This window comes from Pongo abelii, chromosome 8 (assembly GCF_028885655.2).
Source record: "Pongo abelii isolate AG06213 chromosome 8, NHGRI_mPonAbe1-v2.0_pri, whole genome shotgun sequence".
In the NCBI taxonomy this organism is placed as follows: domain Eukaryota; kingdom Metazoa; phylum Chordata; class Mammalia; order Primates; family Hominidae; genus Pongo; species Pongo abelii.
The window spans coordinates 118,037,826-118,054,202 of NC_071993.2; the positions used below are offsets into that span (position 1 = coordinate 118,037,826).

Genomic DNA, 16,377 nt, shown 5'->3' on the forward strand with positions numbered 1-16,377 from the left:
GGTGACTGCTGTTATTATTTTCTCCGTCTTATTGTATATATTTATTATGGCTGGTATAACATTAGGGAAAATAAATGAACATAAAAACTTACCCAGAACCTTATGTATCTGTTTTACCTATTGCTCTTTCTCCCAACCCAGTATTGTCTCCTTACCTTTCTGCTAGTTTGTAACTTTATCGGAACAAAGGCTATCTTCTCTGCCATTTTTCCCCCCTTCAGTATCTTCCAGGATGCTTTCAGTGTAATAAGAACACCACAGATAATAAATAGAGTGGATTGATATAGCAAGTTTAGAAGTTAGCTTTTACCTTCCTTAAGTAATGGTTTGTAAGGGGTTTTGAATAAATAGTTTCCTATTAGATAAACATTTGTAACTATTCAGTTTTTTTTTTTGAAATTTCATTAAAATTAAATTGCTTCTTTTGTTTTCATTAGTTTTGATATAATCAAATAAAATCTCTTTTCTAATAACTATGGTGATTTTTTTAGAAAAGTAAGTTAAATATTTTATATAATTGAACATTACCCTTAATATTCACTGTTTGGAAAATTAGCATTGCTTAATAGATTTTAAGCCACACAATGACAGTATATAATTTCATTTCGTGATTTCCTAAACATTATCAATAATTTCTCATTAGGTTCTTATCTTATCAAACAATCTTCTAAAGAAGCTTCCCCATGGTCTTGGAAACCTTAGGAAGTTAAGAGAGTTGGATCTAGAAGAGAACAAATTGGAATCCTTGCCAAATGAAATTGCATATCTTAAGGATTTACAGGTAAACATTATCCTGATGGTTTTGTAGTTTTATAAAGTTTTTGGAATCTGTTCCAAATTGCACATTTTTCTTAAGATTTTGATGTAATTCTTGGATCAGATAGACTTTCCTATTCTAGTATTAGGGCTGAGTTTTATGTTCATATAACCTGGCTTTGTTTTCCTAACAAATGGTATTTTGTGAAAGAAAAATATGTAACGTAAGTGATTCTCATTCTATCCAATCTGGTTTCCCTGTTAATTTATTTTATTGTTTAGACATAATATTTTCAGTTTGCATTAAATGTAGGAAATATATTTATAACTGTCTTTTATTTTGTAAATCTTTTAGAAATTAGTCTTGACAAACAACCAGTTGACCACTCTTCCCAGAGGCATTGGTCACCTTACTAATCTCACACATCTGGGCCTTGGAGAGAACCTACTTACTCACCTTCCTGAAGAAATTGGTATGAACCCTATGAATGCTTGACTCTGTACTAATAATTTGCTCTTGTGCATTCAAGCAGTATTTCAGATAAATATGACAAATCTATTGTTTTTTAAACTGAGGTTATATCAGGCTTAAGATTTTTTTTTTTTAATAGAGCACCGATAGTTGATTGTTGATTGGTTTTGGTTAGGTTTCCTAAAGGCTGTTAGGATTGGTTTTAAAATTAATACTGTATTTGAGAATGTTTTGGAATACTTACATTTCCAATAGGTTTTATTTATAACCTCAATTTAGAAGTTATTTTATATTCCTTCTACATTTAAAAATTACACAGGCTTGAATTAAATTAGTAATGTTTTATGCCAAAAGAACATTTGTTTATGAGATTTTAGAATTAATATTAATATTTAACCAATATTAACATTTGGGAATACTTAACATTTTCCAAGTGTTTCCATTTCCATTATTTTATGTAATATACATGACCACCTGGAATTTTAGACAGTGCACGTTGTAATCTTGCTTTATAAAGAGAATTACTTGATTAAGGTCACATGGTAGTTAAATGTTAGCTTTTAAATTAGTAATTCTATGCATTAATGTTTTCCCATCTATAGTGCACTGTCCCACAGGAACTATAGGTTAGTAAACACTGCATGTTCTCACTCATAGGTGGGAATTGAACAATGAGAACACTTGGACACAGGGTTGGGAACATCACACATCGGGGCCTGCTGTGGGGTGGGGGGAGGGGGGAAGGATAGCATTAGGAGATATACCTAATGTAAATGACGAGTTAACGGGTGCAGCACACCAACATGGCACATGTATACATATGTAACAAACCTGCATGTTGTGTACATGTACCCTAGAACTTAAAGTATAATAAAAAAAAAATGGTTTTGGAGATAATTGACAATTCAAAATCTAGCCCTGCTGCTTATTGGCTTTGTGACTTTAGATAAGGTATGTAAACTCCCTAAGCCTCAAGTTTCTTACCTGTAAAATAAAGATGATAATAGTAAGTTCTCACAAGGTTGTTCTGAAGCTTAAATAATATCTTACATGTAAACAAATTGATTACATACTAGCTATTATTTCTGTTAGTTTTCTAATAAATGCCACTGTGAAATATTCAGAATTTTGAAATTTAAAAATTGGAAACACATGAGGCAAATTTGCACCTATATTTCTAGTATATTTATTCAGCTGATCTCATTTAATTGCTTGAGACATTTTCCTAGAGAATACAAGTATCCTAAGAAAAAATTTTTAAAGGTCTACATAAGTCAGTTTTTGGCTTACTGCCATACGTGTGATAACTCTTAGTGAAAGATTCATATTAAGTAACAAATATTTTGCACATAAGAAATTTATTAATTTGAGAAAATGTTACATCTACAACAGAAAAGTGGTTATAGACATTGAATATATAATAAGTTCACCTTTGGAGTTTTAAAGTATATATAAGTAAATGTTATATATGTGCCAAACTATCCCAAACAGAATCTCTGGAGATGCTGCATGTGTATTTTCAAAAACCTCTCCAAGCTTGAAGACCTACCATAAAGGAAGAGGTTCTAATTTAGTTTGTATGGAGTGTGACCTGGACACTAGGAGTTTAAAAAGTCTTCCAAGTTGATTTGAATATGCAGCAAAATTTGAGATCCATGGTTGTAGAGTTTTAAAGCTAAGAAAGGAGAATAAAAGGAAATGTGTGTTCAGTATATGTAATGACCAGAACAGCATCATGCCCGGTTGAACTTTTAAAATAGCAACTAATTTTTTAAAAAATAATTGATTTTTTTTAAACAGGTACACTGGAGAACCTAGAAGAACTGTATTTGAATGACAACCCCAACCTGCATAGCCTTCCCTTTGAGCTGGCACTCTGCAGCAAGCTTTCAATCATGAGTATTGAGAACTGTCCACTCAGTCACCTTCCACCTCAGATTGTTGCTGGGGGGCCTTCTTTCATCATTCAGTTCTTAAAGATGCAGGGTCCATATCGTGCCATGGTCTGATATAAATCTGCTGGTCCCACACACTGTTCAAAAATAGACTGCCATTAATGTTTCTTATCTATATCTGTATCTATTTATGTAGATATTGGTATATGGCAGATTTATAAAAATTGCATTATGTGTTTCTGCTAATAGAGGAATCATAGCCATTTAGAATTTTTTTTAAATTCTGTACAAAAGGCTTATATAAGTTTTCTTTGCTGAATTTGATGGATGTTTTTCTGTTGTGTAATCTGATATGCCAGTTTGCTTAAAACATTTGCCAACACATTATGAAGTTATTAAACTTAAGGGACAGAGGTAGTATAGTTAGATATACTTTCTCTTAGGAAAAATAATGGGCAAAAAATTTTGTTGCAAGTTTTCACATATATTTTCCCCTTACCAATTGTTGTATCTTTATAGTATTGTAGGCCCTGAAAGTAGAATTTTTCTTTAACTTATTTTGAGAATTGAGATTTAAATTTTATGTATTGTTTACAGTCAGAGTAAATCACTGGATTTCTTTTGTTTGTTTTGATTTGCTCTGTTTTATTCAGTCAAGTCTAGAATCCTCTGCTAAAGAATTTGCATCAACTGGTGTAAACAGTGAAAGGTATTTGCTTGTTAAGAAAAAAAACTGGCAAAGTGAAAAGATACAGTCAAAAATCTAGAATTTCTTTAATTGTGCTTCTCTGACGAGTTGTGAAGCAAAATAGCTGAAGTGAGTCTTTGGGTAGGGAAAGGGTATTGAGACCTTTTCTAGTATGAATATTTTTTAAGTTTGGGGGAAGAGAAACTTGTAGTGAAGAGGAGTTTTTTCATTCCTGAAAGTTGCAGATCCACAAAAACTAACAGGATAATTGGGCAAATAAATAAATTACATATAAACACACACAATCTATATATGTATATACAATGCTATATAGATATGTATTTATTATATCATAAACTACAGTAGGTAACTTTAAGGATTTCTTCCTATCCTTGTACAATGACATGAATGTCTTTCTTTGAAAACTGCAATATATGTATGTTTCAAGGTTATTTAACAGTGTACTATGGTTTTATATCTTGACTTGCCTTGTACATCTTTCAATTCTGGAATATCTGTGTCTAAGCACAATATCTTCACACTGTGCTGTATTGCTGCTGAACTAAATGCACTTTTCCCCACATATGGGGCACTGGCTTCAAACAATTCAGTTCAGTATCATTACTTTTAATCTCATCTTTCCTTTCTTGGTAGTTGTTAATACAGTTATGGAAAAGAGGCACATTGCATAGAAGCCATTGGGGAGTTCAGTGGAAGTTCTGTAAGATGTGCATGTACTATTTGATGTATTTTCTTTCGCTTCACTGCATTTAATACTTAGCAGTATTGTTGGTCTAAGTCAATTTGATTATTGAGGAGTCTCAGAGCAAGGTGCGTTCTAGATGTCATCCTAAAAAACACTTCAGATATAATTAATCACTATTTTGTATAATTACATATTGCTGCTTGTGTTTTTTTTTCCCATTTAGTTGGGCGTTGTGTTTTACACAAAACCATTTTTGAATTAAGGCTATGATACTAAGATAGAAATTTGGACTGTTGTTCTGCTTTTCCTGGCACTCAAATTCATGACTAGGTTTGAGGTCAAACCTATGTTCGTAATTAGAGATTTTATAAGGATCAACTGAGAAATGGAAGGCAGGTGAAGATATAAAACCCTAGAATGCTTAAATGTGCTGTAAAACTATTGTAGATGTCACTGGATTTTACCAAGTAATATCCTTTCTTTTTACCCGCCCCCCCACCCCCATCTACTGTGGCTTTTCAGTTAAAATTTTGTTTATAAAAGGAATTTGTTTATTACAGCTCTACCTAGAGCTTGTGTGTATGTGTGGTTTTTTAAATCTCGTATCCAGGTGTGTTTATATATTAAGATGATGGGACTTGAACTTTAAAGGTAGTAACTAAATGTCTTTTCTTAAAAAAAAAAAGGTTATTGTTTCTTAAAATGAAAATATAGTTTTTAAAGCATTTTTGTTCCACCTTTATTTATGTTAATCTGTAACAGTAATGTAAAACGATCAGTCTTATATGTAGAAGTCGTGCTATGTGTAAACAATATAATGACAAGTTATAAAAAATTTTAAAGAAGTATAAAATGTATATCCTCTGTAGGCTGTTACCTTGTGAGAGCCCACAAATTTCATTATTTCCCAAGAAACTAAAATGGACTCTGATTAAGATATCCCTGTGAAATCAAGATATTTAATATTTAAATAGTTTGAATATAATAAGGGATATTGTTGAAGACTACATATGAGCTAATACTTTTTCCTGAAACTGCAATGGGACTAATTGGCATATCCAAAAATTTTCCTTTCTTTTAAAGAAATTATATTTAGTCTCTCCATGAGACTCAGCAAATAAAATAAGAATGTCCGAGGATGTTACATTATAAAAACATTGCTCTAAACTTTGCTTTTTGTTAATATGTAGCAGAAAAATGGCAATGGTAATGCCAAGCTGTCCTTTTGTGAGAGTTTAATACTTTCTAAATCCCACATGATTATTTTATACAGAAAGGAGGAAGCGCTAAATAATTTATGAACTTTATAGATACAAGTGAAAACAGTAGATGATACAGGAAGGGAAAATACACATAAAACGTTTATTCATACTTAAAATGTAGGTATTGCAATGGGAATGATATCTAAAAAATGTAATTGCAAATTTCTAATTTATCTAATTGTGCAGCTTGAATCATTTAAAATAGATGTTATTAGACATTAAAATTTATCTAGATTTTCTGCAAATTTTTGTTATAACCTTTTGCTTTTCATCTGTTACTTCCTTTTTTTTTCCTTTTTTTTTTTTGAAACAGAGTCTTGCTCTGTCACCCAGGCTGGAGTGCAGTGGCGCGATCTCAGCTCACTGCAACTTCCGCCTCCCGGGTTCAAGCGATTCTCCTGCCTCAGCCTCCCAAGTAGCTGGGACTACAGGTGCCTGCCACCACGGCCAGCTAATTTTTCGTATTTTTAGTAGAGATGAGGTTTTACCTTGTTAGCCAGGATGGTCTCAATCTCCTGACCCGGTGATCCGCCCGCCTCAGCCTCTCAAAGTGCTGGGATTACAGGTGTGAGCCACCACGCCCAGCCTCATCTGTTATCTCTAAGCCATGTGTATTGAATCCAAATATCACCTTGCAGAATTTATAATTGTTTATTAATAAGAATGTATAGTAACTTAAGTATATAAAAGTAGACACTTCTGAAATGAAAAGGGGGTACTACCAATAGTTATATAGGGCCAACAGCACAACAGTGGTCTCAGGAAATCAGAATATATGATCACTCTTGCATGATTAAAATTAGATGAAAGCAGATAGCGTAATTCAAAATAAACTGGAGAAGTATACATTCCTGAAATCTATAAACTTTAAAATGAATTACTTGTGAGGAAAGGTCTCTTTCTGCCTTGATGAGAGGATAAGATAGTGTATCAAATGTCTTAGCTAAAACTTTTCTCTTGCTTTATTCTTTTGAGTAGTTTAGTCTTTAAGGAGTCATTGGGAAACATGTGGCAATCTTTAGTTGATTATGTATCTTGGAGAATTTGAATGTGCAAGAGTTGTGACATTGTCTTGGTATCTAAGGGGGTATCTTCAACATTGTTATATTAGGCAAATATGAGAATGTTTTATAAAATAGTTATCAGTACTTTGTTATTGAATAGAAGGCCTTTCTGAGAAAAATTTCTGGGTTTATTTTTTCACTTTGAAAAATGACTTTAAAAATAAGGGATTTTTTTTAATTTTTAAAAACTGGAGTTGGTTCTCATTACCCTTAAAAAATACTTTCTTTTGTATACCCTTATTAAATATCCCACTGACATTATAAGTTCTGAATATAACCGGTTTTGAATTTAAATACCTGTTTGTGATCAAGACTTCATCTGGATAGTATTTTATAGTATTTCAGACTGGAAACATTTCCAAGTTTGGTAGGAGGAGTAGCCTCTACTGTTTAGAGTAGTTGGGGCAGGGCATGCCGTATACAGCTTTTGCAGTTTGTGCAGTATACAACAGTATAACACGTTGGGGGTGATGTTCATTCACATCGTAGATTTGTATATTATCACAGTTTTTTTAGCAGGTGTTGGTAAAGTTTCTTGTTCTAACAAAATCAATATATTATGTCACATTTCTGACAGTTAAGAACCTTAAGGAAGGAGATTTTTTTTGTTTGTTTCTTGCACAATGGCGCAAGTTTGTCTAGAGGGGAGATTCTGTCTTTGTGAAAATTATTAGAGTTCCATCCTAGGAATCCTAATAATGTAATAATATTTAAATGGCATTAGAAGCGTTTTATATATTATAGGTACTCCAAAAAATCATCTTACTTGGAAAATCTAATGAGAGTTTTTGGGTGCTTTATCAGTGACTGTCATCATTTAGATGTTCTGTGTTAATCTAATTTGCCTTTTATAATTACTGATGTTGTTTCTTTTTTTTTTGAGACAGATACTCGCTCTGTCGCCCAGGCTGGAGTGCAGTGGTGCAGTCTTGGCTCACTGCAAGCTCCACGTCCTGAGATCACACTATTCTCCTATTCTCCTGCCTCAGCCTCCCGAGTAGCTGGGACTACAGGCGCCTGCCACCATGCCTGACTAATTTTTTTGTATTTTTAATAGAGACGGGGTTTCACCATGTTAGCCAGGATGGTCTCGATCTCCTGACTTCGTGATCTGCCCGCCTTGGCCTCCCAAAGTGCTGGGATTACAGGCATGCGCCACCGCGCCCGGCCTATGTTGTTTCTCAAAATGAAAATATAGTTTTTAAAGCATTATGGAGAATTTAACCTTCCACTGGTCTGATCAAACAATATACAAGTAGCATCTGCATCAGCCATCTATACCATTTTCTTTTTATGATTTCGAAGAAATTATTATTCAAGAAATCTGTCCATTTAGCTAGTACTTAAAACCTGATGTCCACTACTAAAAATGTTTTATGTGTGGGTCAAATAATTTATTTTAATATTAGTCTTGAATAGAAAAATATACTAATATACAGTTTTTTTCACATTTGCTGTTTGTCTCTTTCCACCTCAAAACTCATTTTTAACATAGTTCAGAAAGTTATAATTGCTAAATAAGAACATGATGATGTATTTAACAGTTTGGATTTTTCTCCAGGTAAAGATCAGGTTTCCACTGATGTTTAACAGGGCTTGTACTGTGTTAAATACTTAGCTATTCTGAGTTATGATTCAAGGCTAAAAGGTATAAACAGCCTTCAAATAATGTACTTTGAACTTGAATTATATTGTTGATTATTTCGACTTTATAAAAATTGGCATTTTAGTAAGTCATTCTGTATTGTTATTCAGTGGAAATAATGTATTTGTAAATGTTCTGCCATAGAGTCTTTGAAAAGATTTCTAATGCTGTGTGTAACTGAAGCTGGACCTGAAATCAGTCTTTGCAGTGTCATGAAACCATAAAAATGTGGAACTGAGAGAAATGACTTTTTACTATTATGAAATTCTTCTGGAGAACCTTGAAACAGCAAATGGCATGTAGAAGATATACAGAAATAAGTGCACAAAAGCATGCAACATAGTATTTGATACGGTCAGTGGTGTCCTTCAGTATAGTTGTTTATGTTGTTTATATATTATTATTTTTAAAACCCTAAATGTCAGGGTTTTTTGTTGTTGTTGTTGTTGTTGTATCCTGTAATGCAAACTGTGCTCTATAATGGAGAAATGAATTCCTAGAAGTCATTCTTCCATTCTCTGAGTCTTCTAGTCCTAATAGTATTTTTATCATGATCTTCATGTTCTGTAAAGAAAATGTTTTTGTTTTCTTTTGTAAACTTTCATAAGAAAGTTTGCTCTGACTCAGCTGTTTAGGATGTCATGGTAACTAAAGGTGGAAATTGAGTGCAGGTTTCCTAGAAAAGTAAGTTGTAATATTGGCTAATAAAGAAAATTATGTAAGTTTGTGTTTTAAAATGTTTCACAAGAACAAAAGCTATGAGGATAAAGGAGATAATACCCAATGATAACTATTTAATTGGCTGAAGAAAAGGAAGACAACAAATTTTAGTCCTTTGCACAATGTGATTAATTGTCATCTTTCCTGGTATCATTCTTTAATATTTATTTTTAAAAACCACTGTGGCTATCTTGAGAAGAATAGATTGAAGGATATCACAACTAGAGACCAAGAGGCCAGATGAGAGACTGTTAGAGTAATCCAGATGATGGATGACAGTGGCTTTGATTGGAATTTTAGTAATAGGGGTGGAAAGAATGACCCTTAAGGGAGTCTTAGCAAGACATATTAGTAAGAAGTAATGATTGAGTGGGTAAAATGAGTAAGGATCAAAGAATACTCCCAAGTTAGTGGCTTAAGCATCTGGGTGTATTTACTAAACTAGGGAACCTTGGCAGAGGACCAGATTCTTTTGGTTTGTTTAGAGGTAGGAAGAAAATGTGTTTTAGAGCCTGTGGAACATCAAGTGGAGATACCAGGTAAGCAATTGGATACATACATGTTGTTAGAAGTTAGGCCTGGAAACAGATGATCCAACATGTAGATGGTAATTGAAACAAGGATACCCTAGGTAGATCATGTAGGATGGGAAAAAGATGGAATCCCTGATGAACTCCAAAAATCAAGAAGTAGCTGTAGTAGAGGCGAGAAATTGTATTTCCTTAAAGAATTGGGGTGGAGGATGCCAGATGGAGAATGTTAAGGGCAGTATAGGACTGCTTATACTCTTTATTTAGATTTAATTCCCTTAAATCTTCTCTTTAGAAATAACATGTAAGGATTGAGCTTATTTTTCTGCATTAAAAAAAATTTTACCGCTCTTTTCCAGACTTTTAATTATTTAATTAACCTGTTTATTTTGGTTTTTCCCTCTTCATTTTGCTCTTTAACTCTTCCTTTATTTTGTGGTTAACCTTATGGAATAGATTGGGTTTGAGATAACTACTAGGTCTAGTTTTTAACTCATCTGTGATCCAGACGGGCTTACCTGGTCCAGTTAAAGAATTAGATTTTTTTTCATAGTCTTAGCTTTATTAGCAAAATTTAGGCCTAGGAAGAGAATGCCTGTATTTTGGAGGGGCCCAGTTCTAAAATAGACACACAAAATATTCTGACTTGAAAAGAATACTTTTATAAAATATAAAAATAAATTACATTTAAATGATTAGATTATTGGCTCTGTAATGCTTTAGTAGATCGAAGTAATTAGACTGTTAATCTTTTTTTACCGGAATTTTTTAAAGACTGGGTAATTTATTCAAATTAGAAGTGCATATATCTGAGAACATATATACAGTCAAATGCTCTACCCCTGAGTTATACCCCCGAGAAAATATATTATAAATATTATCTTCCAAAGTAGGCATTGTAAATGTCCAGATCTTTTTAAAAAATATTTTATTTGATTGAATAATTTCCTTGTTGAGATTAAAGAATCTAAATGTTTGGATTTTTTAGTTTAGATTGTATCACTTTGAAAATTAGTTGGAAACCCCAATTTTAATGAAATTTATTTTCTAGAGCAAGAGGGGGGTGGATTTTTAATGCTCAGTGTTTTAGACTCTCAATTGCCATATTTCTTATGGCAGAAGTGCACACAGTGTTTGGGGTTTGTTTTGAAATGTAAAGATGTACCATGTGTATACACTTGTGTACATACGAATATATGAAAGAGGAGAAAAGGGATAAAAATCATGAAGGTGAAAAATATAAACAAAAGTGAACTTTATGTGTCTCAACTCAAGCAGGTGACCAGTTTGTCAAGTTCTTCTCTGATTTTCCCTGATTTGGGATCATTATATTTTGCTGAATATTATTTATTATGTATTCCATGTCTTTTAACTAGCACTGTTCATTAGTGCAAAATTAAATATTTATCCTATATCTTCTGTTGTCAAACACACACTATGGACACATAGAAAATTTTGCCCTTAGATCACAAACTAATGGAATTCACACCTATTTTGAGTAATCTACTTTTTAAAAACTAAGAATATCTGATTTAACTCAGAGTTCGATTTTTCTGACCTCCAAAGCACCTCCCGTGACTGCGGAATAAAGGACATCTTGGGGCAAGTGAGAACATTGATTGCCTTTATAGAGACTAAAATGTTAACATTGAAGATTCATGGATGAACCTAGATTTGAGGTAATCACTGTTTTCTAACAAAATGTTTGGAGATGACTTTTCTTTTTTTCTTTCTGTGATCATCAACTTAGAGGCAAGTCATACATTTACAGATTTTGGCCTTTCGTGTGCTCTTCAAAAGAATACTGTACAGCCAATAATTCTGGGTAACCCTTAATTTATTTGGTTTGCAGTTGAGAACTGTAAAAGCAAAATTTTTCAAATTTTCTGTTTTTGTACAATAATTTATCCAGTTAATTTTCTTACGGCGTGATCAGTGTTACCATATTCATTAGGTGTTAGCATAGATGAGATATCTAAGAATTAAGCATTGCTGTTTTTCAATTTATATGCATATACCCATACATATGTATATTTGTTTCATTTACCACTCTTCATGGAAATTACATTTGTAGGACATTTGAATATTATTTACTAAATACCCACTTTAAAAAAATACTGTACCGTAAACAACTCTTCCAAGGGAAGCCTTAAAACAATTTGAGTTCAACAAGAGTTTGCTTGTGCCTGTGTGCCTTGGCAGTTATTTTATAGCTTTTCTCTACTATATACTATTATGTGTCCAAGAGCAAATTTTTAAAAACAATTTGTATTACTACCATTCCATTTGGGCCACAAGTTAAATTGAGTGTTGTTAAGCACCTACGTTTCTTTTAAACCTTTAAAAACTTGTCATGACAATGTTGGTAATCATTTTTTACACTTCTTTAGTTTAATTTAGTTTGTTTATTTAAGGATCAGTTGTGTATTATTTTAGACAAATAAGTGAATCTCATGTTCCCTTTCCTGATTCTTTGGTTTCTATGTAAATCTAACTTTATTTTCAGGGAATATCCAGGGCAAGTGAATGAGTTATACATTGATGCAGCGTCATATCAGCATTGAAATTATAACCTTAGTCTTTCACTCCTTAATCAGTATTCTTTCTACTCCACTGTATTGCCTCACCATCTAAACCATGACATCTGCACTGGGCTAATTGAAATAGGCTAGCCAGGTGAAAGCTGGTAAAGTGGGGCCTTGGTTAAAATAGGCTAACCAGGTGAAAGCCATATCAGACACAACTTTTCTCCCATTAATCATCTAACTTGAAAAAGCATATATTGTAATAGCCATAAATTTGATTAGTTTCACATTTCTTTCCTCCTCATCCTTTTAAACCAAATGCAAGATTAAACCACAAACAAAGTGCAAGACTTAAGTGTATAATCTATAATTTGCATACTTAATTGCTGTTATTTTTGTTTGGGATCTTTCATGTTGTTTATAGGGAGAATATCAAATACAATTTTTGTCTTGGACAATGACTTTAGAGTTGTAGTTTCAAAAAAATCACATAGACTGCCGCCTTTCTCTCAGGAAGATAAGACGTTATCCCATTTTAAAGTAACCAAATCAAAAGGTTTTTAAGCCGACTATCAGATAAATAGTATAGGGGTACTGGGGACCACCTCTCCTAGTATAGTATTCTTTTGATTCTATCACATTGACTGTGATTTTGTGACTCGGTGATGATGCTTTAGCCACGATCACATTCTCTTTTCTGAAAATTCAGCTTTAGGAGAGATTGGAGCTGTGCATGCAGCATTAATTAAGAAAGAGGGCCTCCTGGCTAGCCAGTCTGATTGGCTTAGATGAATCCAGGGGGTAAAAAGGAATGACAGGTATTGTAGCCAGATTGCATTTGTTCCAAGACCAAGGAAGCCAGGTGTCCTGCAATATATATAAATGCAAATTAAAGTTATCACAGTTGTCTTTTGTAGTATGCGTGATGTATGAGTCTACATTCAAGTTCATTTTTTTTTTCTATGACTTTCCTAGGAAAGTCTAAGATACATTTTTTCTTTTCTTTCTTTCTTTTTTTTTTTTTTAATGGTGTCTTGCTCTGTCACCCAGGCTGGAGTGCAGTGGCATGATCATAGCTCACTGCAGCCTCCAACTCCTGGGCTCAAGGAGTGCCCCCCCCAAGGGGGGACTACAAGCACACACCACCACACCCAGCTAATTTTATTATTATTATTAATATTATTATTATTATTATGTTGAGTCAAGGTCTTGCTATGTTGCCCAGGCTGGTCTCAAACTCCTGGGCTCAAGTGATCCTCCCACCTCAGTCTTCTAAATTTCAGGCATGAGACACTGTGCCCAACTGGTATTTTTTATATCTCGTTTCTTAGGAAGAATCAGTGTGTATATCATTCAGCAAATACCTGAGTACTCACCAACATGCCGAGCACTGATTTAGGTGCAGGATATGTTAGCAAACATAGCAGACCATAGTTACATTCTAGTAAGGCAAGCAAAAGATAAATATACTAAGTAAATTTTATGATTTATTAAAGGTTGATAAATACTATTTGTAAAAAATCAATGGACTTCTGGTTTCTGATGCAGCATGTAAGGAGCTTGGAAGTTGTCAGTCTGTCCTAACAGAAAGCTAAACAAACTGAAAATCAACAACTCTTCTTAGATCTGTCGGAGGATGGAGGTCACAGAGCAAACTGAAGCCCCCCAAATTGGAGAAAGACACGTGGATACAGAGAATCACAGCTTACTGGGAACAAGCAGAAACCTCCGTGGGAACCAAGGGCAGAGTAGAAAAAACCTAAGCTATAATTGATAAACTGCTGGAAGCTCAATGTGGACAAATCTTAGAGTTAACTTGTTGTGGGGGAAGGTGATGGATATGTTAATTTGATTGTAGTAATTATCACACAATATATGTATATTAAATCATGTACACTTTGAATATATTCGGTCTTGACGAATACTTTAAAAACACCTTGGAGGGGTATCAGAAATGGATCCCCCTCCCTTTTCAGAGTTTTACCTCTAGGAGCCCTACCAGGTTCTCATAGTGAAGACTGAGAAGAAAAAAACCAAAATCTCATGTTTCCAGCGTGGGGAGAGGAAAAGGAACCATTTTGAAATACACCAGAGCATTCTATTTCTTAACAAAGCCTGGCCTCAAGAGAAATTATTTTACCAGAGCCTAACCTCCTGCCTACCCAATTCAGGGAAAGGGAAATACCCAACTTTAGACACCTCTAGCTTTCCAAATGGGAGAAGGGAAATCTCCAGTTCTATACTTCTTATCTGACTTAATTGGGAGTGGGGGAGGGGAAGCTAAGAAGCATTTGTTTAGGTCACAGCACAGAAGCACTAGCTCACTAAGACTGAGACCTAATCCTAGGACTAAAGAATGCTTCCCCTCCCCACCACACCTTAGCACTACATCACTAAAGGCCTATTTACCTCAGTGCCTTTTAACCAGCACATTGTGGTTAGCTGTCAACAAAAAAACTACAAGGCATACTAAAAAGATAAAAGCACCATTTGAAGAGACAGAGCAACCATCACAAGCAGACTCAGATATGACAGATGCTGGAATTATCAGACCAGGAATTTTAAATAAGTAGGATTAATATGCTAAGGGCTCTAATGGAAAAAGTAGACAGCATGTAGGAATAGGTGGGTAATATTAGCAGAGAGAGAAATTCTACAAAAGAATTACAAATGCTGGAAATAACACTAACAATAAAGAATGATTGGCTAGTACACTGGGCACAGCTGAGGAAGGAAGCTTGAAGATAATATGTCAGTAGAAACTTCCCAAATAAAAAGCAAAGAGGAGAAAAAACTAACTGGAACCAAATATCCAAAAACTGTGGGACAACTACAAAAGATGTAATATACATTTAATGTGAAGACCAGAAGAATAAAGGGAAAGAAACAAGTATTTGAGGAGTAATGACTAAGAATTCACAAGATTAATGTCAACCTGCAAGGCTGTTTAAACACCGGACAATCAGTTAATGTAATCCATCACCTTAACAGGTTAAGAAGAAAAATCATATATCAATAGATGCAGAAAAAGCATTTGACAAAATCTAGCACTCCTTTGTTACAACTCTGAGCAAACTAGGAACAGAGTAGAACTTACTTAACTTGATAAAGAACATCTACCTGAAACCTACAGCTAACATTATATTTACTGGTAAAAAAAACTTGAAGCTTTCCTACGAAGACCAAGAACAAGGGAAGGATGTTCTCCCTCACAGTTTCTTTTCATTATCTTACTGGAAGTGATAGCTAATGCAATAAGACAAGGAAAGGAAGTGAAAGTCATACAGACTGGGAGGGAAGAAATAAAACTCTTTGTTTGCAGATGACATGATTGTCTATGGAAAATCCAAAGGAATTGGCAAAAACAACTGATGATAGCAAGTGATTATAGCAAGGTTGCATAATACAAGGTTTATATACAAAAGTAAATTGCTTTCCCATACAGAACAAAGAATAATTGGAATTTGAAATTAAAAACATAATACCATTTACATTAGTACCTCTCTCCCAAAATGAAATACTTTGTTATCAATGAAACAAAATATAAAACACACATGAGGAAAAATACAGATCTCTAATGATAGAAGTAAGAATAAATGAGAGATTCCATGTTCATGAATTGGAAGACTTGATATTGTCAAGAAATCCGTTCTCCACAACTTGATCTATAAATTCAACACAATCTCAATTAAAATCCCAGAAAGTTGTTTTGTGGATATTTACAAACTGATTCTGAAATCTATATGGAGAGGCAAAAGATTGAGAATAGCCAGTGAAATATTTAAAGAGAAGAGTCAAGAGGACTGACACCACCCAACTTCAAGACTTACTATAAAGCTACTGTAATTAAGACTGTGGTATTACAAATAGATCAAAGTAACACTATAGAGTCCCCAAAAAGAGACCCAGACAAATATTGTCAACATTTTTGACAAGCAAAGGCAATTCAGTGGAGTAAGTATAGTTCTTTTCAACATACACTGCTGGAACAAGTGGGCATCCATGTGCAAATATAAGCAAATCTAGGCCTTAAACTGTTCACAGAAAGTAACTCAAAATTGGCGGTACCTAAATGTAACATGGAAAACTATAAAACTCCTAGAAGGAAACCGAG

At 33.8% G+C, this 16,377-nt stretch overlaps 1 protein-coding gene across 6 annotated transcripts in view; it reads left to right on the plus strand.

The window, feature by feature from the left end:
- Positions 1 to 5,086, plus strand: part of SHOC2 (SHOC2 leucine rich repeat scaffold protein) — a 93,654-nt gene extending 88,568 nt beyond the window's left edge. For 5 of the 6 annotated variants that reach the window (XM_054521814.2, XM_054521817.2, XM_054521815.2 and 2 more), the window contains 3 exons: positions 644 to 781; positions 1,112 to 1,229; positions 3,029 to 5,086. In XM_054521814.2, the coding sequence (XP_054377789.2) occupies positions 644 to 781; positions 1,112 to 1,229; positions 3,029 to 3,237 (465 nt within the window). In that variant the 3' untranslated portion in view covers positions 3,238 to 5,086. 6 annotated transcript variants of the gene reach the window in all.
- Positions 5,087 to 16,377: the final 11,291 nt, after the last annotated feature.